This window comes from Nerophis ophidion, linkage group LG04 (assembly GCF_033978795.1).
Source record: "Nerophis ophidion isolate RoL-2023_Sa linkage group LG04, RoL_Noph_v1.0, whole genome shotgun sequence".
Classification (NCBI taxonomy): Eukaryota; Metazoa; Chordata; class Actinopteri; order Syngnathiformes; family Syngnathidae; genus Nerophis; species Nerophis ophidion.
The window spans coordinates 76,235,744-76,259,006 of record NC_084614.1 but is presented as its reverse complement, the minus strand read 5'-3'; the positions used below and the strand labels follow the sequence as shown (position 1 = coordinate 76,259,006).

The 23,263-nt window shown below is 38.3% G+C and overlaps 1 protein-coding gene across 4 annotated transcripts in view; it reads right to left on the bottom strand.

Annotated features, from left to right (window-relative positions):
- Positions 1-15,499, bottom strand: part of larp1 (La ribonucleoprotein 1, translational regulator) — a 94,456-nt gene extending 78,957 nt beyond the window's left edge. For 3 of the 4 annotated variants that reach the window (XM_061899090.1, XM_061899089.1, XM_061899091.1), the window contains exon 1: positions 14,874-15,499. In XM_061899090.1, the coding sequence (XP_061755074.1) occupies positions 14,874-15,159 (286 nt within the window). In that variant the 5' untranslated portion in view covers positions 15,160-15,499. The remainder of the gene's footprint in view (positions 1-14,873) is intronic. The other variant, XM_061899088.1, reaches the window with a different exon arrangement.
- Between the last annotated feature and the right edge of the window lie 7,764 nt (positions 15,500-23,263).

Here is a 23,263-nt window from a genome sequence, read left to right as displayed (position 1 = left end):
GCTAATTTTTATTTGACACTTAAAATGTCTCTGACAATCTTGCACTTTCTGTTTTGGAAATGACTTGACTGTTTGTGCCATTGCTTAATAACTTTAATAAATACACTTTTGGTCAATAGACTTAGTTGAGATTTCCGTCTCTGCATGAAAGTTTAAAAGTAGCATATATTATTGTAGTATGAAGAATGTTTTAATGTATACACATATAATCATCATACTGCTGCGATTATATGCATCAAGTGTTCATTCAAGGCCAAGGCAAAATATCGTGATATATATCGTATTCCGCGATATGGCCTAAAAATATTGCGATATTAAAAAAAGGCAATATCGCCCAGCCCTACTTCACAGACATTGCAAAATGACAGTTCATGTTTTTAAGTCAGTACAGATTGGTGTCCTATCGCATTGTGTTGTGTATTACAAACTCAAAAGCCATTTAGCTTTTGGTGCAAAAGCTAGCATACCTCTTGTCGTAGCTAGCTAATCTCTTGCCGTAGCTGGCTTGGAGCTAATGCCGTAAACACATTTTTCATAAATTTTATCAAAAACTAGTAGTTTTAAATGACACTGCATCTTACTGTTAGCAAAATTCTGACTTGTATGTTATTCTTAAATCAAATACAAATTGTACTATTAATGCAATAACTACAACAATATTAAAAGCTTCCTCTGGGAAGCAATACTTCTGCTTGAATAAAATACTTTAAACAAATGTAACACTGTACCTTGCACACAAATAATCTAACATTGAGATTAAAAAAAGTGCAAAATTAAAACTTCTGTCTTGAAAAAAATACTTCTGTAAATAAAATGTTGCATTGTGCATTGCATGCAAACAAAACTATTACATCAATAGTTACCAATATTCATTAAATAGTAACACAAATCAGTTCAATAAAGTGCAAACTTAACACTTTAGTTTTGAATAAAATGATTCTGTAACTAAAAATATAGTATTGGATATTGTATGCAAATAAATCAGCACGTAAAACATTGAAATTATTAAGTAGTTTTAGTAAATGGATAAACAGGATTATCCTGGGCTCCTTGTTAGTGTGTACTGAGGTTAAAAAGACAATGCACACACCAGTGCATACGTAATATATCACTATATTGAGGATTAAATGTGTTACAATTCCACAAGAGTTTTGCAGCAGCACATGCTCGACGAGCTGTGCGCTTTAGTGATCGCTGTGTGCATTGTTCTCCATAATGTACATGGTACTTTGTGTAAAATATTTCGCCACAGTAAGCTGCTTCTTAGGTGGGGGAGTTGTTAATGCGGCCTTGATCACTGCATTTCCCCCATGCTGGAATATGTTTGTTGTGCAGCTGCCTTATTTAAAAGAAACTTTGCAGAGTGCAATCACTTGTTCCACAACTGTTGTCGCAAATCTAAAGCACCCGATACAATTTTCTTTTCTTTGGAACAAACTACTCGCTCTTGTTAGCATTAGCCATGTTTTGCTAGGCTTGCGGATCTCCGCTAAGGAAGTAAGGGGGAAGGCAAGTGCTATGGAAGTTTAGGAGCAAGAGGAGAAAAAATATAGAATTTAATTTTTTTTTTAAATGTCTGCAACAAAAAATAAATAATAATTTCTCGATAAGCATTTGCCCTTATGTGGCCTACCGAGGATGTCGTGGTGGTCTGTGCAGCCCTTTGAGACACTAGTGATTTAGGGCTATATAAGTAAACATTGATTGATTGATTGATTGATAAAATCTATACATCACCCCAGAACTACTTTTACTTTAAAATATTCAACATCACTGAACGATTTTGTTTTTCCAATTGTAAACACAATTATAATAAACAATAATACATTTGAAGAAACACAAGACTGGAGTGTAACAAAATAACATTTAAACTACTTCCTTCTTCTCTTGCATAAAATTGTTTGATCAACTACTCTTTTAAATAATGGGGCGGTATAGCTCGGTTGGTAGAGTGGCCGTGCCAGCAACTTGGGGGTTGCAGGTTCGATTCCCGCTTCCGCCATCCTAGTCACTGCCGTTGTGTCCTTGGGCAAGACACTTTACCCACCTGCTCCCAGTGCCACCCACACTGGTTTAAATGTAACTTAGATATTGGGTTTCTCTATGTAAAGCGCTTTGAGTCACTAGAGAAAAGCGCTATATAAAAATATAGGGAGAAATAATTTTTGGTTTGCCTCCCAAGTCCTCTTGTGTTCAATAACTTATTCCCTGAATTTGTTAACATTACACACACACATTTTACAAAAATAACCATATTGATACAATCATTCTAATATCACTTATATATCGATACTACCATTAGGTGTTCACACTACCAATTAGGGCTGGGCGATATATTGATACAAACGATATATCGCGGGTTTGTCTCTGTGTGATACAGAAAATGACTACATCGTAATATTCCAGTATACGGTCTCACGCAGTTGCTTTTAGCTGCGGGCATTACACTACATGCGTTTCTCACGCCTTCTCGTCTTTCCTTCTCACAGAGACGTAACACAAGCCCGCCTTCTTACATACGTTCGCGCGTTGGCGGCGATGACCAAGAAGAACGAGGAGTTGGAATATAATTACAACACTTTATGTTTATATGTTTATATACATATTTATATATTTGTATAATATATAACTACAAGCTCCATTCACAGACAGAGTCCCATTGCTTTTATGAACGGTCGAGCGAGTCAAAAGCCGAAAAGAAAAAAAACGAAAAAAGAAAAAAACATTTTTTTGTGGCGGCCGTAATTCTTTCGTGGCGGGCCGCCACAAATAAATGAATGTGTGGTAGAGATGCGCGGTTTGCGGTCACAACCGCGGGTCGGGCGGGTGACATGACGAAAAAATAGATTTTAAATAGATTCGGGCGGGTGGCGGTTGAACCAATTCGGAAATATATATATTGTAATAATCCCAGGAATTTAGGCTCATAAAACTTCTTCGTTTGCCTTGTCTTTATTGCACAAGATGTAATACAACCACACAACAGCTCTCATGTCTCTAACGCTTTTCCCGGGACAACTCGAACTCGCACTTCCTGTCGACAACGTCACGTCCCTATCTCTCCCGAAAGTCCCGCCCCCCAGCCAAAGTCATTGGCTAACACCCCGTAGCCAGCCGCTACATTATACATAGTTAAATGTTATGTTGAAGAGGTTCATTTAGCCTACTGACGTGTATTTATAAATGGTTGATTTATATAGACTAGTAGGTAAAGTGTTGTACCAGACAACTCTTGATGGTACAATCCATATAACACGTCACAGACAACGTCACGCTAACATCACGTGACACCTCTGATGAAGGCTGCAGAAGCAAGGTAGTCCAAACTTGTCAGCTACAACATTTTACCTTACTAGCCTATAGAAATCAACCATTTATAAATAGTTAAATGTTGTTACCCACATACGAAAAACGAGCAGCACTCTTTGAAACAGTATGTGGGCATGCTTTTATTTTGAAGTGTCTCGTTTGGTCTGTCGACGGATGTAAGGAAGCTACTTCCGGGTATGAGTACACATTTTTTTGATGCATGAGAAGGGAGAAAGAGAGCGACTGATCGTAACAAAGACCAAAAAGTGTCACAAGGACTTAAAGCGTTTGGGCTATAAGAGCCAGAAGATCACAATTACCTCCTAAAATAAGCATGCAGGCCAACGAGGTATTTGTTTGTCATTTGTTGGTATTTTACCTGGTAAATGCTGTGCATGTTATTATTTTTACGTTTGTAACGTGCTTTATTTATTACAGTTTTCACGGTGAATTTGAAGGGAAAGGAAACCTTCAAATAAATCAGTTCAAGAAAGCCATTGTGTCTGTGCTATTTGGAGGGAGTTGCACTTTCTAACCTCACTAATGCCTTGCATCATCTATATTAGATATATAACAACGGGCGGGAGGCGGGCGGTTGTGGCTTTGATAAAACGTTGGTTCGGGTGGATGACCACTTAAGTGATGCGGTTGCAGATGATATAATTGCCTATCCGCGATCTCTAATGTGTGGGAAACCCTGTGGATGGATCCACGCTCCCCTTATGTGTACGCCTGGTTGTTGTTACACAGCAACAGATCATAGTAGTGTCCTCTCTTATTAATCTAAGAGTAATTAATTAGGAATATTTTTCAGTAATATCTTCTGTAAAACACTTCTACACTTCCTAAACTTTATTTAAAGTTTTTCAAGCTAGCTTAGCGGCTCGCTTAGCGTGTAGCATGCCGTCTTGTCTGCTCTTGCTAGTTTTTACTCAGCATGCCGTAATGCCCCCCCAAAAAATTGGACCAACATCCACGGCAAGAACATGCCGTGACCGCTCATGACTTTTTACTTGTTAATGGACGAGGGATGTAACGAACGGTATACTGATCATTTGCGATAAAATTTCCGACTGTTAGTAATAAGTCTAATTTTTTAATTATCAAAACCCCATCATTAATTAATGCATTTTCGGCGACACCAAGTCAGGCGCATGCGCACCTGCGCTGTTTGGCTTGTTAATCATGGCGGACCAACGACACAGACTTTGCTCGGGAAATTTCCCCGGGGAGTAAACAGAGCCAAGCGCTTGGTTCAACGTCATTTCCCCTCGCTTTCCCGGAATGTGGTTAAGAGCGCACTGCTGTGTTTAGCTGGCGACAGGTGTGGACAATATTGGAGACAGCCGCACTTGTCCCCGCACTTATAGTATAAAGCGAAGGAGAAAACTATTTGATGTTACTTTTATTTTGTAAATACAGTATCCATCAGCTGCTGTGACAGCGTTAATGATGTGAAGAAGCATGCAGAAAACCATGTGTCGTTAACATTATCACAATTATCACAACTTCTTTATAAAGTCTTATCTTTGTTTACTGGGATGTTCACTCCTTTAACTGCAAACTCTATCAATGGTCAAATAACATCAATACTAGCTCAAATGTTTTGACATTTCATCGAATTGACCGAAGGCCATGAAGATTGTGTATTCAATGTGAGAGGTGTCACTCCTCTTGAAAAGCAAAGCTTGTTTAGTACACTTCATATTAATTAGCCAAACTGCTATGTGTTTTATTTTGATATCGGAAAGTAAACTTTTTTTTTTCCATTACTTGTGTTTTTTTCATGACACAAAGGTGTTACTTCAAAAAACATTCATGTGACACAGCATTTTCTTAATAGTGTATACCGTATTTCCTTGAATTGCCGCCGGGAATAAAGTATGCGCCTGCCTTGAATTACTGCCGGGTCAAACTCGCTTCGCAAAATAATTAGCGCATGCTTTGTATTACCGCCGAGTCAAACTCGTGACGTCACGAGTGACACTTCCCCTGTCATCATTTTCAAAATGGAGGAGGCTGATTTCAATACCGGTAGTTTGAAATTGCATAAAGAGAAGAAGATTAAGAGCTATTCAGTAGGATTTAAGGTCTAAGCTATTTAATACCGGTATGCTAAAAAGAACAGTAAGCAGCTATGTTTTATTAATAAACCTGTGGAGCCGACGGTCCGACAGTCCGACAGATGGCGGCGGCGAGGAGACGGCGAGCGAGCAGAGAGGAGGAGCGGAAGAGCGACCTGGACTGAGGTTTTATTGAAAAATAAACAAAGTCAAACTGCTCAAGCCATGTCCTTCCTTGGTGGTCCTGGGAACCCGCAAGACGACGGCTTGAGACCGTCACAATACTGTAGCTGCATGTGTCAAATATTAGTCATTAAATGACCCCCGCCTCCTGGTGGTAGAGGGCGCTAGTGATCCTTCTTGCGACTACTCAGCTGCAGAAGAAGTAAAATGACTGACGTGATATGTGCTGGGACGGATATGAACTGGACCAGCAAGAGAGAGCAGCGTGTGTTTATTAAAATAAAACCGTTTTCTAAACTGGAATTTCAATCGAAGCAAGAGGTCAGAAAGGAAGTTCTCCATCGAGACAGAGACTTTTAAAACTGAAGAAAGATAAAGAAGACTTCTATAAACAAGTTATCGCTGCGTATGATCAGAAGGAGCTGGCAAGGACTATATTAATAAGCAAAGGTAAGACCATAATATTTTTGTTATTAGATGTGCTTTTCATGATGTATCCTTACATCACACTCAATTTTTTACTGCATGCCTTTGGTAAGTGTCGGAATGAGAAGAGGTTTTAAAATATTTAGCGCATGCTTACTTTTACCGCATGCCTTTGGTAAGCGCAGGAGTGAGAAGGGGTTTTAAATTAATTAGCGCCCCGGCGGCCATTCAAGGAAATACGGTAGTTAATTCCTATATGACATATTTCTGCTCAAACTCTTAATGGATCTGTCCCTATACATCGCCTTCATGTACATATTAATGTACTTTTTTTTTTTTTTTTTTTTTTTAAATACCTCCCCCTATCAAAAAGGCAACACTTGCCTTGACCTTTATTATCACTCGCCATACAGCAATTAGATGTCTATTACCTGTCACCTTCTAAGTTAGCTACTTCTTTGTTTATAATGTTTATTTTCTGCTGGATTTACTCTCTATTTTATGCTGCAGCTGTTACATATACTGTAATATTGTATAGGGTAATTGTTATATATTGTATATATGATATAAACATAATATATCAGTATATATTCTATACTGTACATATATTATGTAACTATTATGTATATATGTTATATTGTTTTTAGTCTACTTTATACCTGCATTGTCCTTTTCATCTTTTCCATCATTTGTAACTGAGCTACTGTGTGGAACAATTTCCCTTGTGGATCATTAAAGTTTGTCTAGGCCTAATTCCTTAAAAAGTTAAAATTCGAGGCCCGGAAAGGTATTAATCGCTATTGGCCGATCACGTACATCAGGGGTAGGGAACCTGTGGCTCTTTTAATGACTGCATCTGGCTCTCAGATAAAACTGAGCTAACACTGCTTAACACAATAAGTAATGACTAATTCCATTTGTAATCAAAGTGTTAAAAATAACGTTCAAAATATCAAACATGCTCATGCATTTGAATCCATCCATCCTTTTTTCTACCGCACTTGTTCAAGGAATTGCATGATTTATTTATTATTGTTTTTTTTAGGGCTTGCCCCCCTGGGGTTCTTCAGACCACCAAGCACCGACATGAAAGCCTATTTCAGGGTTACGATATACATATTTTTTTCAATAAGTCTCTCAGTTGCTTTGCAGCAATTATCTTTTTCTCTTTCGTTCTCGCTCGCGCTCTGGCTCCAGCTCCAACCCTGTCTCTCCTCCCGGCTGCTGCTAATAACAGAGCGACAGGTGATTAGATAACAAGGCCCAGGTGGGCCTTCTACACACCTGTCGCTGATTTTGAGGCCGGTCCTGGAACACCCTGCTTCGCTGCAAGCTCGCAGGCCACGCCCCTCCATAGTTAGCTTCAGAATATCAATGTTATTACAAAGAACACGAGACCTATTTTACTCTAGTAATGTTGCTCTTAATAAAAATGCTCGTGTTTAGTTGTGTTCAGTGTTGAAAAAAAAAATGATATGGCTCTTACGGAAATACATTTTAAAATATTTGGATTCTTGGCTCTCTCAGCTAAAAAGGTTCCCGACCCCTGACGTACATTTTCACAGAAACCGTCTCATACGGATTGGTGGCATAACCATTACAGCACCTCTTGGAAATGACTGTCACTACAGAAAATAACTATCTTCATTGTGGTGCACTGTGACGGATTATAGAAAAAGTTGATCTCCTCGTGGCAGAATTCACCCAGGACTCGTCTTGTGTTCCACTTTAAAAGAATAAGATTTATATCTAATCTTTATATTTAGGGCTTATCGGACAAGTAATGCTCACGAGTTAAGTGTAGGTCACATTTTCACAACAAGCATCTTTGTATGTTGGACTTATGTATTTCTCCAGGCTATTCTTCCATTTTACATTGATGTTGAAATACATTTCCACTCTTTAGACCGCTCTTATCCGCGACTGGATTCCTTCCAAGGACACACAGAGTACACACTGGTGATAAGAGTTAAACACGACCTTTCGCAAAGATTCAAGTCCCAAACTTGTGTTGGTCTTAATAGTATATATTTTTTTTTTTTAATGCAACAATATGGTTTTCTTTGGGGGCTAATTATTTCCATATGTTGTCCCAATGACATTGCGAAAACCGTTGCTTTGACTTCATCTGTCCATTTGGGACACCGCATATGTGGTGACGGGTGGTTGTGAGAACATGTGGTGTATTCAGCTGACACCTGGTCAATTCATATCACCATGACCTAATTAATCCGGGTGGCGTTCTACCTGAAAACATATTCACTCGAAATGGGCGGGGCGATAAAATAATATCAATACATATTAGGGCATGGGGGATATGGATGAAAAAGTATATCTAGATATCTCTTAACTTACCAACTCGATATATATCAATATATTTTTGGGTATAAGTATACATATAAAGATATGATTTTTTGAGCAATATTCAGTGAAATTGAAGTGTATGAAAACAGTACTGTAAGCAGTCAGTGGCACTTTTATTAACCCAGTTAGTCTAGATGGGTATTAACAGCACAGAAAAACTGTTAAAGTCAGAATTACTTAACATAAAAAAATAGAAAAATATTATTCCTACATAAAATAAATAACATAGCTGTGCAAAAAATCAAAAATGTATCAAACTCATAAAAAAAATACATTTGCAGACAGGAACTTTTTGATTTCCCTTACTTGTTCAATGACCCGCCCTATCTTGCCACTGATTGGCCTGTCCCTAACCAATCGGGACTCATCATAGTAAACAACCAACCAATCATGGATGTTCTTATATGTGCAAGCACGTCTTGGAAGGAAGGAGAGGGGTTTAGTAGCTCATGAAGCGTGAACATGGAAGAACAAGGAACACAACAAATAAGCTAAATAAATTATATCGATTTTACGATATTTTCCTAATTCGTATCTTGTTTGAAAATATATTGATACATCCAAACTGGATATCGCCCAGCCCTATACATATCGAAATGTGTTCAATAAAACCATTTCATTTGTTTTTTATATCGGAAGAAACGAAGTTGCCAGGCAAGGTTGTTTGGATGGACAAAAGCACTCGCGCTCTGTTAAATCAGTCAGCAGTATCGACGATCGGGTTTGATTGCACCATCTTGTTGACTTGTGGTTGATTCTTTGCATGGAGTGAAACTCAAAATGAGTGCTGCACAGAGTGAAGAAATTGTCGATAAAACAGGATGGTCACATTGACAGTTTTTTTGGGATGTTTCAAAAACGAAACAGCCAGACCAATGTGGTCTGAAAATAATGCAAGATCGGCAATACCACACCAATAAAGCAGCGCTCACCCTTTATCAATCAATCAATCAATCAATGTTTACTTATATAGCCCTAAATCACTAGTGTCTCAAAGGGCTGCACAGACCACCACGACATCCTCGGTAGGCCCACATAAGGGCAAGGAAAACTCACACCCAGTGGGACATCGGTGACAATAATGACTATGAGAACCTTAGAGAGGAGGAAAGCAATGGATGTCGAGCGGGTCTAACATGATACTGTGAAAGTTCAATCCACAATGGATCCAACACAGTCGCGAGAGTCCAGTCCAAAGCGGATCCAACACAGCAGCGAGAGTCCCGTTCACAGCGGAGCAAGCAGGAAACCATCCCAAGCGGAGGCGGACCAGCAGCGCAGAGATGTCCCCAGCCGATACACAGGCGAGCAGTACATGGCCACCGGATCGGACCGGACCCCCTCCACAAGGGAGAGTGGGACATAGAAGAAAAAGAAAAGAAACGGCAGATCAACTGGTCTAAAAAGGGAGTCTATTTAAAGGCTAGAGTATACAAATGAGTTTTAAGGTGAGACTTAAATGCTTCTACTGAGGTGGCATCGCGAACTGTTACCGGGAGGGTATTCCAGAATACTGGAGCCCGAACGGAAAACGCTCTATAGCCCGCAGACTTTTTTTGGGCTTTGGGAATCACTAATAAGCCGGAGTCCTTTGACTTTAGAGCACAGCTGTAACTTCCTGGCACTAAACCTGCAGAAAACAGTTATTCTCAGATTTATCTGTTTACGTTTGCACACTTTACACTCTTTTTCTCACATTTTATGAAGCCCTTTCCTAATTGTTGCACCTTTACTTTAAGAGATTATTGTTAAGTGTCAGAATTTTGTATACATTGAGTGTTTTCCATGCTTGTGATGACATTTCTTTTCCTTTATGTGCCCTGATAGCTGAGGGGATTTTAGCTAATTCGCTAAAAGCTAATTAGCCTTCACCTCAAGCCAGAACTGCGAGCAAGCTGAGCTGCAGTCTAAGTTTCTAGAACGTCAACGGGCTCATAGTGATTTTAGTAGTAGTTGTGACTGGGAGGTGTTTATTATAATTTGGGGAGAGTCCGCTAATCCCCTGCTAAACACCTATCTGCTTGACGCTGACGCTTTTACTACATGCGCTCTGACAGCTTATTGGCTGTTACCGCTCTGAATACGCACTGCTGATTGGCTGTTATCGCTTTGTATGTAACCAATCACATGGCGGTGTGGGTGGAACAATGCTGGGTGCTGAGAGAGAGGCAGAAGAAACAAAGCAGCTTGTTAAGACTTTAGCTTACAATCTCGTTCAATGCACCCCCGTACCGTTACACCCCTACTATATAGTGGTCAATTGTACGGAATATGTACAGTACTGGGCAAATATACTAATAAAAGTTTCAATCAATCAATCACATGTTCACTAAAGAGGGGAATTTAAAGGACATTGTGTGAATGTGAGTGTGAATGTTGTCTGTCTATCTGTGTTGGCCCTGCGATGAGGTGGCGACTTGTCCGGGGTGTACCCCGCCTTCCGCCCGATTGTAGCTGAGATAGGCGCCAGCGCCCCCCGCGACCCCAAAAGGGAATAAGCGGTAGAAAATGGATGGATGGATTAGGGTCACCGCAGTCTCTATACAACACAACATCACCAACTACTGGCCTGGCATGCATGTTACAACTATTCAGTCTTATTCTTGTGAATTTGTTTTAAAACCTAAGTGGAGGTCTCATGTTTCCCACTTGCTTTTGTGAACTTTTTGTATCTGCACTGCATCCACATAATTTCCCAATTGTGGGATGACTAAAGTCTATCATATCTCAACAGTCATTCTGAGGATTGATTTATTGAAACTTTTATTAGTAAACTGCCCAAGGACAAGGGGTGTAGAAAATAGATGGATGTTTTAGTGTTAGTAAAGGGTCACATAACATGTAATGTAAAATCTGCTTAGACAACCGTATTGACAATAAAACATGCTAATGTTAGATCAATTTTATAGGCCCTTTTCCACTATAAGAACTTTCCCATAAGTTCCACCTGCGTTTCCACCAAAAACTACTTCTTCAAAAACCCTTCATAGTTCCTGCATGCTCGGTGGGACTTTTGGAATATATTGTAGTGTTCTACACAACCGTAGTCTTTAAACTACATGCAGTTTATTGTTGTTATTTTTACAAACTTCATTTCAATTCGCGAAGCTACGAGAAGTTGCCGGACTCTTTTTAAACGTATTTACGATGGCGTATGAAGTCGGACTCTAGGAAAGGACCTCAGCTGCTTACTACTCTGACTTTTTTATCGTCGATGTTCTCTACTAAATCCTTTCAGCAAAAGTATGGCAATATTGCGAAATGATCAAGTATGACACATAGAAAGGACCTGCTATCCCCGTTTAAAGGCCTACTGAAATGAGATTTTCTTATTTAAACTGGGATAGCAGGTCTGTTCTATGTGTCATACTTGATCATTTCGCGATATTGCCATATTTGTGCTGAAAGGATTTAGTAGAGAACATCGACGATAAAGTTCGCAACTTTTGGTCGCTAATAGAAAAGCCTTGCCTGTACCAGAAGTCGCAGACGATGACGTCACCCGTTGAGGGCTCCTCACATCCTCACATTGTTTTTAATGGGAGCCTCCATCAAAAAGAGCTATTGGGACCGAGAAAACGACAATTTCCCTATTAATTTGAGCGAGTATGAAAGACTTGTTTGAGGATATTGATAGCGACGGACTAGAAAAAAATAAATAAATTAAAAAAAAACGCGATTGCATTGGGAGCGATTCAGATGTTTTTAGACACATTTACTAGGATAATTCTGGAAAATCCCTTATCCTTCTATTGTGTTGCTAGTGTTTTAGTGAGTTTAATAGTACCTGATAGTCGGAAGGGTGTGTCCATGGGTGGCTTGAGGCCAGTATCTGATGGAAGTCAACGGCAGCTGTATGGACGGCGCAAGCTCAGCGGATCTCCGGTAAGTGGCGACTTTTTACCACAATTTTCTCAACGAAAACTGCTTGTTGACATTTGGTCGGGATCCATGTTCACTTGACCGCTCTGATCCATAGGAAAGCTTCACCTCCGTGAATTTCAAACAAGGAATCACCCTGTGTTTGTGTGGCTAGAGCAGGGGCGCTCACACTTTTTCTGCAGGCGAGCTACTTTTCAATTGACCAAGTCGAGGAGATCTACCTCATTCCTATTTATAATTTATATTTATTTATTTATGAAAGAGACATTTTTGTTAACAAGTTAATGGTGTTTAATGATAATACAAGCATGTTTAACACACATAGATTCCTTTCTTTCATGAAGACAAGAATATAAGTTGGTGTATTTGATTCTGATGACTTACATTGATTGGAATTAGACAGTGGTGCTGATAACGTCCGCATTTTCAAATGGAGGAAAAAAAAAGTCCTCCTTTCTGTCCAATACCACATGAAAGTGGTTGGATTTGGCATCTCATTTGTCCAACTTGCATACTCCTTTTTAAACACTTTGTTATGAGAGTAGCATATGTGTGTGGCCCTTGAATGTCTGGCAGCAGGTGAGTGACGTCAGTGAGTGTGCGGGTGGGCAAGCAAGTGAGAAAGCGGTCGCTGAGGGCGGGGGAGAAATACATTGGCATCAAACTCCGTAGCTTGCTAGCTTGTGCACGCTAGCTTTCTGAGACTCTTATTTTGTTAGCACAGGCAGGATGAAACAGGTCTTTTATGGTGAAGACAGGAACTGTGCAGTCGGTCTTTAGAGTTTTGACAGTAGGTACGGAGTCTCTAGAAATAAAATGTGTTTCTCTGCGTCCGCCCTGTTAGTGATTTTTTTCTTAAATATGAGCTCGCAGCAGCCAGCGTCATCTCACAAGATCCTCGGGTGCCGAGAATGTCAAACAACTGACGAAAGTGAAGTCTTGGTATGATTGATGATTGCTCATTTTTATGTATATTTTTTAATGCCTGGCTTGAGATCGACGGACACACCCTTCCGAGATCGACCAGTCGATCGCGATCGACGTAATGGGCACCCCTGGGCTAGAGGCTAAAGCTTCCCAACTCCATCTTTCTACTTTTGACTTCTCAAGTATTAATTGAACAAATTGCAAAGGATTCAGCAACACAGATGTCCAAAATACCGTGTAATTATGCGGTTAAAGCAGACGACTTTTAGCTGTGTGTGTGCGCAGCGCTCATATTTCCTAACAACCCGTGACATCAAGCGTACATGTCAATTTTCAAGAAAAAAACTCCCGGGAAATTTTAAATTGCAATTTAGTAAACTAAAAAGGCCGTATTGGCATGTGTTGCAATGTTAATATTTCATCATTGATATATAAACTATCAGACTGTGTGGTCGGTAGTAGTGGCTTTCAGTAGGCCCTTAAATAAGAACATCTCATTTCAGTAGGACTTTAAGTACCCCCATTTGAGAACCACTGAACTATATGATTTGCCTGAGAAGCTGAACAAGACAGAAAACAACAACAACAAAACAAGAAACTAGAGGTTTTAGGAACTTAATATTCCTCAGCTTTTGGTTGTACACAATGCTGCCCTAAGCCAGCCATGCAATTTAAATACAGCCAGTAAAATGGGGGTTGGGGGACAAATGGCTGAGAGACACGTTGTCTTGCAACGACGACCACCAGTCTACTTAACACTTTATTTAAATATATATATGTATTACGAACAGATAACCGTTTAAATAGTTTGTACTGTCACCAGTCTTGTATTCCCTCCCTCGGTATGTTTCGCTTATGCAACAACCACCATGACTTGCATACACACGCGACGGCGAGCTAACACGAGCTAACCGGCGGGTACCGAACACGCGAGAACCGGCTCGACCAACCGGTAATAAACAAAAGAAAAATCACAAAACACAGGGCGTGGGATTTTTTTTTGTTTGTTTTTTTGGGGGTGGTCGAGTGGAGCTAGCCGGCTAAGTGCTATAGCGGGAACACGTGGAGGGAACACGTGACGCCTCATAAACGAAACCTGCTTTTTTTTTTTTTCCCTTTTCTTTCCTTTTTTTACGGGGGAAATGTCGGGTTTGGCATGTCGTCGCCGAGAGACGGCGGGGGTACGCGTCCACGCAACCGGGGGGGAACTGGGAAGGGCTCCCGGCGACGCGTTAGGCCGACGAGGCGTTTAGCTATTGTTAGCATTAGCATTAGCTAGTGCGAGTTTTGCTCCGGTTTGGCGTGTTTGTTTAATTCAATGCAAAAACAGCGGCGGAGGGATATTTTGTGTTTAATTCAATGCAAAAACAGCGGCGGAAGGGACGTTTTGTGTTTAATTCAATGCAAAACAGCGGCGGAGGGATATTGGGTGTATTTAAGGGTGCGTCTACTCGGGTTTAATAATGTATGTGCAGGACAAGTCTTTTTGACGTCTGCCACCTTTGATCGTTTACTTATTTTAAAAGTGCACAAAAAAATAAAAAATCAATTTTAAACGCGTGCAACTAAAAGGGTGTGAGCTCGTCTTGTGCAACGAGACACTACAGGGTTCCAGGAATAGCCTCCAGCAGGGTCCAAATATAAACCAGCATGCGGACCGGGCTTGACATTTTCACCGAGTGACAGCTGCCGGGGAACATAAAGGGAAGGCTGACCCACCGTGATGTGCTTGTCCGTTCACGCTGACCACCGTCACCGCGTTCATCTTCCTCGTCCACGGGTTCACCTTGGGCGGGGGGGCCTCGGTAAACTCCTTGCTGCCTTCCGCGCTGTCCTCGCCCGGCCGGGCCTCGCTGTCAGAGCCCCCCTCGCCCGCCTCCGGATCGCGGCTCCCTCGCTCCAGCCCGGCGACGTCCTCCCCCGGCTCGCCGCGGATTACCTTGCCGTGCTCCTCGGCTTTAAGGAGCGGGTTGCCCGGCAGGAGAGCCTCCACCTGAGCGGCCATTTCCCCCCCACCCCCAACCAGCGTCTTCCTTTCCTTCCTCCCACCCCCCCGCCAACGCCGCCGCCGCCGCTTCGGGATTACCAGTCCACCTTCCCCTCCCCGTGACCGAGTAGGTTTCTCGGGGGGGAAAAAAAGTGAAGCGTGTCGCTCCTCTGTCGCTCTCAGACTAAAATGTTTTCAGTCTAAGACGCAGGGAGGTCCGCGCTGGGTTAAAACATAGGAATAAAAATGGCTAAATCCGCGTCCGGAGATGTCTCGAGGGGGACAACAAGCCTTCCTCAGCCGCTAGCAGCAATATGGTCGCTCTGCTCCACCACGCGATGCCAGGAGCGCGCACGTACGCTGGACTGAGGGGGGCGGGGGGGAGGCACGTACGGGCGGGAGCGCGCGTCTGCTTCACGTCATAGTAATGCTGCCTTCAGGGTCTTTAGATAGAACACGACAGCGCGAACGTTCTACTATTGACAACGGTTGCATTTCAAAGTATTAATTAAATCTTCACTGTACAAACTTACATATACACATACTGTACATACACATTCACTGTACAAACATACACATACTGTACATACACATTCACTGTACACACATACATACACACATACTGTACATATACGTTCACTGTACAAAAATACATATACACATGTAGGGGTGTTGGAAAAAATCGATCCGAATCGAATCGAATACGTTGTGCGATTCAGAATCGATTCTCATTTTTTTTAAATCGATTTGAAAAAAAATATATATATATATATATATTTTTTTTTCTTTTCTTTTTTTCTTTTTTTTTTTAAATAATCAATCCAACAACACAATACACAGCAACACCATAACAATGGCTAGCTCGGTTGGTAGAGCGGCCGTGCCAGCAACTTGAGAGTTGCAAGTTCGATCCCCGCTTCTGCAATCCTAGTCACTGCCGTTGTGTCCTTGGGCAAGGCACTTTACCCACCTGCTCCCAGTGCCACCCACACTGGTTTAAATGTAACTTAGATATTGGGTTTCACTATGTAAAGCACTTTGAGTCACTAGAGAAAAGCGCTATATAATTCACTTCACTACATTTTTTAAAAATCGATTTAAATTTTTTTTTTTTTTTTTTTTTTAATCAATCCAACAAAACAATACACAGCAACACCATAACAATGCAATGAGATTCCAAAACCAAACCTGACCCAGCAACACTCAGAACTGCAATAAACAGAGCAATTGAGAGGAGACACAAACACGACACAGAACAAACCAAAAGTAGTGAAACAAAATGAACATTATCAACAACAGTATCAATATTAGTTATAATTTCAGCATAGCAGTGATTAAAAATCCCTCATTGACATTATCATTAGACATTTATAAAAAAAATTTAAAAAAAAGAACTATAGTGTCACAGTGGCTTACACTTGCATCGCATCTCATAAACTTGACAACACTCTGTGTCCAATGTTTTCCCAAATATAAAATAAGTCATATTTTTGGTTCATTTAATAGTTTTAAAAATGGACATTATTGCAATCAGTTGATAAAACATTGTCCTTTACAATTATAAAAGCTTTTTTTTTTTTAAATCTACTACTCTGCTTGCATGTCAGCAGACTGGGGTAGATCCTGCTGAAATCCTATGTATTGAATGAATACTGAATCGTTTTGAATCGGAAAAATATCGTTTTGGAATCGAGAATCGAATCTAATCGAAAAAATCGATATATTATCGAATCGTGACCCCAAGAATCGATATTGAATCGAATCGTGGGACACCCAAAGATTCACAGCTCTATACACATACTATACATTAGGGCTGCGAATCTTTGGGTGTCCCACGATTCGATTCAATATCGATTCTTGGGGTCACGATTCGATAATATATCGATTTTTTTTCGATTTGATTCGATTCTCGGTTCAAAAACGATATTTTTCCGATTTAAAAGGATTCTGTATTCATTCAATACATAGATTTCAGCAGGATCTACTCCAGTCTGCTGACATGCTAGCAGAGTAGTAGATTTTAAAATTTTTAAAAAGCTTTTATAATTGTAAAGGACAATGTTTTATCAACTGATTGCAATAATGTAAATTTGTTTTAACTATTAAACGAACCAAAAATATGACTTATTTTATCTTTGTGAAAACATTGGACACAGTGTGTTGTCAAGTTTATGAGATGCCATGCAAGTGTAAGCCACTGTGACACTATTGTTCTTTTTTTAGTATTTTTATAAATGTCTAATGATAATGTCAATGAGGGATTTTTAATCACTGCTATGCTGAAATTATAACAAATATTGATACAGTTGTTGATAATATTCATTTTTGTTTCACTACTTTTGGTTTGTCCTGTGTCGTGTTTGTGTCTCCTCTCAATTGCTCTGTTTATTGCAGTTCTGAGTGTTGCTGGGTCAGGTTTGGTTTTGGAATTGGATTGCATTGTTATGGTATTGCTGTGTGGTGGTTTGTTGGATTGATTTAAAAAATAATAATGATAAAATAAAAAAATCAATTAAAAAAAAAATGAGAATGGATTCTGAATCGCACAACGTATTTGATTGTTATTCGAATCGATTTTTTCCCACACCCCGACTATACATACACAGTCACTGTACAAACATACATATACACATACTGTACATATACATTCACCGTACAAACATACATATCAATCAATGTTTACTTATATAGCCCTAAATCACAATTGTCTCAAAGGGCTGCACAAGCCACAACGACATCCTCATACACATACTGTACATAAACATTCACTGTACAAACATACATATACACATACTGTACTTATATTCACTGTAAAACATACATATATACATACTGTACACATGCATTCACTGTACAAACACACATTCTGTACATACACATTCACTCTACAAACATACACATACACATACTGTACATATACATTTACTATACAAACATACATATATGCATACTGTATATATACGTTCACTGTAAAACATACACAAACATATACACATACTGTACATATACACTTACTGTACAAACATACATTTACACGTACTATACATACACATTCACTCTATTAACATTCATACACACATACTGTACATATACATTTACAGAACAAACATACGTATACACATACTGTACATATACAGGGCTTCACGGTGGCAGAGGGGTTAGTGCGTCTGCCTCACAATACGAAGGTCCTGCAGTCCTGGGTTCAAATCCAGGCTCGGGATCTTTCTGTGTGGAGTTTGCATGTTCTCCCCGTGAATGCGTGGGTTCCCTCCGGGTACTCCGGCTTCCTCCCACTTCCAAAGACATGCACCTGGGGATAGGTTGATTGGCAACACTAAATTGGCCCTAGAGTGTGAATGTTGTCTGTCTATCTGTGTTGGCCCTGCGATGAGGTGGCGACTTGTCCAGGGTGTACCCCGCCTTCTGCCCGATTGTAGCTGAGATAGGCGCCAGCGCCCCCCGCGACCATAAAAGGGAATAAGCGGTAAAAAATGGATGGATGGATGGATGGATGTACATATGCATTCACTGTACAAACATACATATACACATACTGTACATATACATTCACTGTACAAACATACATATACACATACATGTACATATACATTCACTGTACAAACATACATATACACATACTGTACATATACATTCACTGTACAAACATACATATACACATACATGTACATATACATTCACCGTACAACATACATATACACATACTGTACATATACATTCACTGTACAAACATACATATACAAATACTGTACACATGTATTTACTGTACAAACATACATATACACATACATGTACATATACATTCACTGTACAAACATACATATACACATACTGTACACATGCATTCACTGTACAAACATACATATACACATACATGTACATATACATTCACTGTACAAACATACATATACACATACTGTACACATGCATTCACTGTACAAACATACATATACACATACTGTACATATACATTCACTGTACAAACATACATATACACATACATGTACATATACATTCACTGTACAAACATACATATACACATACTGTACACATGCATTCACTGTACAAACATACATATACACATACTGTACATATACATTCACTCTATTAACATTCATACACACATACCGTACATATACATTCACTGTACAAACATACGTATACACATACTGCACATATACATTACCGTACTACATACATATACACATACATGTACATATACATTCACTGTACAAACATACATATACACATACATGTACATATACATTCACTGTACAAACATACATATACACATACATGTACATATACATTCACTGTACAAACATACATATACACATACATGTACATATACATTCACTGTACAAACATACATATACACATACTGTACATATACACGTACATATACATACATACACTCATGCGTATAATCACGTTTCATCAAACATATTAGCGTTGTTGCCCGAGGGGAGACTGGGTAGCACATGACACACTGAAAAAGCTTAACCTAATGTTACAATAACAATCTACAAGGTTAATATCGTTGGCTTCTCTTTCTTCCCCTGCATGCATCTGCTTTCTTTTGTATTTCAAGTTATCATTACATATAAGTATTGTTGCATTTGAACAATTGTGTTGTTGATAATAGAGGTAATTATTGTTAATATTCATTATCAATAGCGCTATTTCTATTGGTATTTGTATTGCTCCATTTGTAGTGTAAATATGCTCATTGTCATTTCTGTTTTATTATTTATTTCGTATATTTGTACATATCGCATTTGCTGGTGTTGTTGTTGTTGTTATTATTGTTTTGTTTGCTGTTATTGTTGTCTCTCGGTCTTATCCCCCTCTTGTCCCCACGATTCCCCCTCTGGCATCTACATCAACAATATGATTTGCCTGAGAAGCTGGACAGGACAAAAAAAATAAAAAATAATAATGAAATCTTGGAAAATTGTTGAAAATACAAAATCCCTTAAATTATTGTCTTTATTGGAGGAATTTAATTTGTTTTAGATAAGCCCCTTTTTTTTTGTATATTTTATTTTTGTTTTATTTGTCTATTGTATTGTCTTTTACTTGTACTCTCTTTTGCATTATATGCTTTAAAAAAATTAAATGATTGTCTTTATCGGAGGAATTTAAGGTGTTTTAAATAAGCCCATTTTTTTGGTATTTTGTGTTTTGGTTTTATTTACCTTTTTGTAATTTCTCTTTTACTCTCTTTTACATTTGAAAATAGAAATATATTTACTGATCGCTCAACCTTGGGAATGTTTGTAACTTTGAAATGTGTTGGAAGTGCCTTCATTTGTTTAATAACATTTGGGAAATGGTTAAAAATACCTCAAATGATTGTCTTTATTGGGGGAATTTAAGGTGTTTTAAATAAGCCCATTTTTTGGTATTTTGTGTTTTGGTTTTATTTACCTTTTTGTAATTTCTCTTTTACTCTCTTTTACATTTGAAAATAAATATATATTTACTGATCGCTCAACCTTGGGAATGTTTGTAACTTTGAAATGTGTTGGAAGTGCCTTCATTTGTTTAATAACATTTGGGAAATGGTTAAAAATACCTCAAATGATTGTCTTTATTGGGGGAATTTAAGGTGTTTTAAATAAGCCCATTTTTTGGTATTTTGTGTTTTGGTTTTATTTACCTTTTTGTAATTTCTCTTTTACTCTCTTTTACATTTGAAAATAAATATATATTTACTGATCGCTCAACCTTGGGAATGTTTGTAACTTTGAAATGTGTTGGAAGTGCCTTCATTTGTTTAATAACATTTTGGAAATGGTTAAAAATACCTCAAATGATTGTCTTTATTGGGGGAATTAAGGTGTTTTAAATAAGCCCATTTTTTTGGTATTTCGTGTTTTGGTTTTATTTACCTTTTTGTAATTTCTCTTTTACTCTCTTTTACATTTGAAAATAAATATATATTTACTGGTCGCTCAACCTTGGGAATGCTTGTAACTTTGAAATATGTTGGAAGTGCCTTCATTTGTTTAATAGCATTTGAGAATTTGTTAAAAATACCTCAAATGATTGTCTTTATTGGAGGAATTTAAGGTGTTTTAAATAAGCCCCTTTTTTGGTATTTTGTGTTTTGGTTTTATTTACCTTTTTGTAATTTTTTTTTACTCTCTTTTACATTTGAAAATAAATATATATTTACTGATCGCTCAACCTTAGGAATGTTTGTAACTTTGAAATGTGTTGGAAGTGCCTTCATTTGTTTAATAACATTTGGGAAATGGTTAAAAATACCTCAAATGATTGTCTTTATTGGGGGGATTTAAGGTGTTTTAAATAAGCCCATTTTTTTGGTATTTCGTGTTTTGGTTTTATTTACCTTTTTGTAATTTTTTTTTTTACTCTCTTTTACATTTGAAAATAAATATATATTTACTGATTGCTCAACCTTAGGAATGTTTGTAACTTTGAAATGTGTTGGAAGTGCCTTCATTTGTTTAATAACATTTGGGAAATGGTTAAAAATACCTCAAATGATTGTCTTTATTGGGGGAATTTAAGGTGTTTTAAATAAGCCCATTTTTTGGGTATTTCGTATTTTGGTTTTATTTACCTTTTTGTAATTTCTCTTTTACTCTCTTTTACATTTGAAAATAAATATATATTTACTGATCGCTCAACCTTGGGAATGCTTGTAACTTTGAAATATGTTGGAAGTGCCTTCATTTAAATAAATAAATAAATGGGTTGTACTTGTATAGCGCTTTTCTACCTTCAAGGTACTCAAAGCGCTTTGACACTACTTCCACATTCACACACACATTCACACACTGATGGAGGGAGCTGCCATGCAAGGCGCCAACCAGCACCCATCAGGAGCAAGGGTGAAGTGTCTTGCTCAGGACACAACGGACGTGACGAGGTTGGTACTAGGTGGGATTTGAACCAGGGACCCTCGGGTTGCGCACGTTTGTTTAATAACATTTGGGAAATGGTTAAAAATACCTCAAATGATTGTCTTTATTGGAGGAATTTAAAGTGTTTTAAATAAGCCCATTTTTTTGGTATTTTGTATTTTGGTTTTATTTATCTTTTTGTAATTTCTCTTTTACATTTGAAAATAAATATATATATACTGATCGCTCAACCCTGGGAACGCTTGTAACTTTGACATATGTTGGAAGTGCCTTAATTTGAAAAAAATGTCATCCATCTTTTTTTTTTTTTTGGTATGACTTTTAAAAAAATATATAATTATTTTTTTTAAATTACTTTTATGTATTAAATTATTTCTTTTTTCGTTTGTCTTGAAAAAAAATAATAATGATTTGATTTATTTTTTTTACTTATCTGTATTTATTTCAGCTTTCTTTTGTTCTTTTTTTTTTTTTTTTTAAATGAATACATTTTTAATTCTTTACTTTTATGTAGTTATAAAAAAATAATTTGTCTTTTTTACTGTATTACTTTTTTTTAATTAATTAATGTATTTTTTTTTTTTTACTTTTATTTATTAGGGTAAAAGTGTCTTATCAATACCTGTATTATATTTTCCCTACAAATGTACAAAATAAAAAAGAACAACATGTGCTATATATGTAATAATCATGTTACACACACACACACACACACACACACATTGTTGCTTCTCTTTATTAACCTGCCCACTGTACCAATCAATGGCGGCGTGTTCTTCTTTGTGCAAATCTCTGCAGCATTGTCCAACTCTTCGGCAGCATAATCGCCAGTCAAACCCAAAATGGGCCAGTGGTGGGGGCAAATATAACAAGTCAGCAGCTGGTCAGCAAGTCACAGTTGAACGCTGCTCAATGACAAATTTGCAAAGTCAGCAGGGTGGACGTGGAGCGGGGGGTGGGGGGGTGGGGGTCAGGGCACTACATGTGGACCCCAATTCATGAGCAAGAATGTTGGTGAAAAAGTTCTACTGTACTCTTTAAGCATTCATGTCCATTTGTGGCACAATGCTTCATTTGACTTATATTTGCGGCATATTTCTATGACGCATTTAAAAAAAAAAAAAAAAAAATCATATTTAATTTATTGATTTATTTTCATAATATTTGTCCTAGAACTTTAATCAAACATGTTACTGTCATGACTTGGA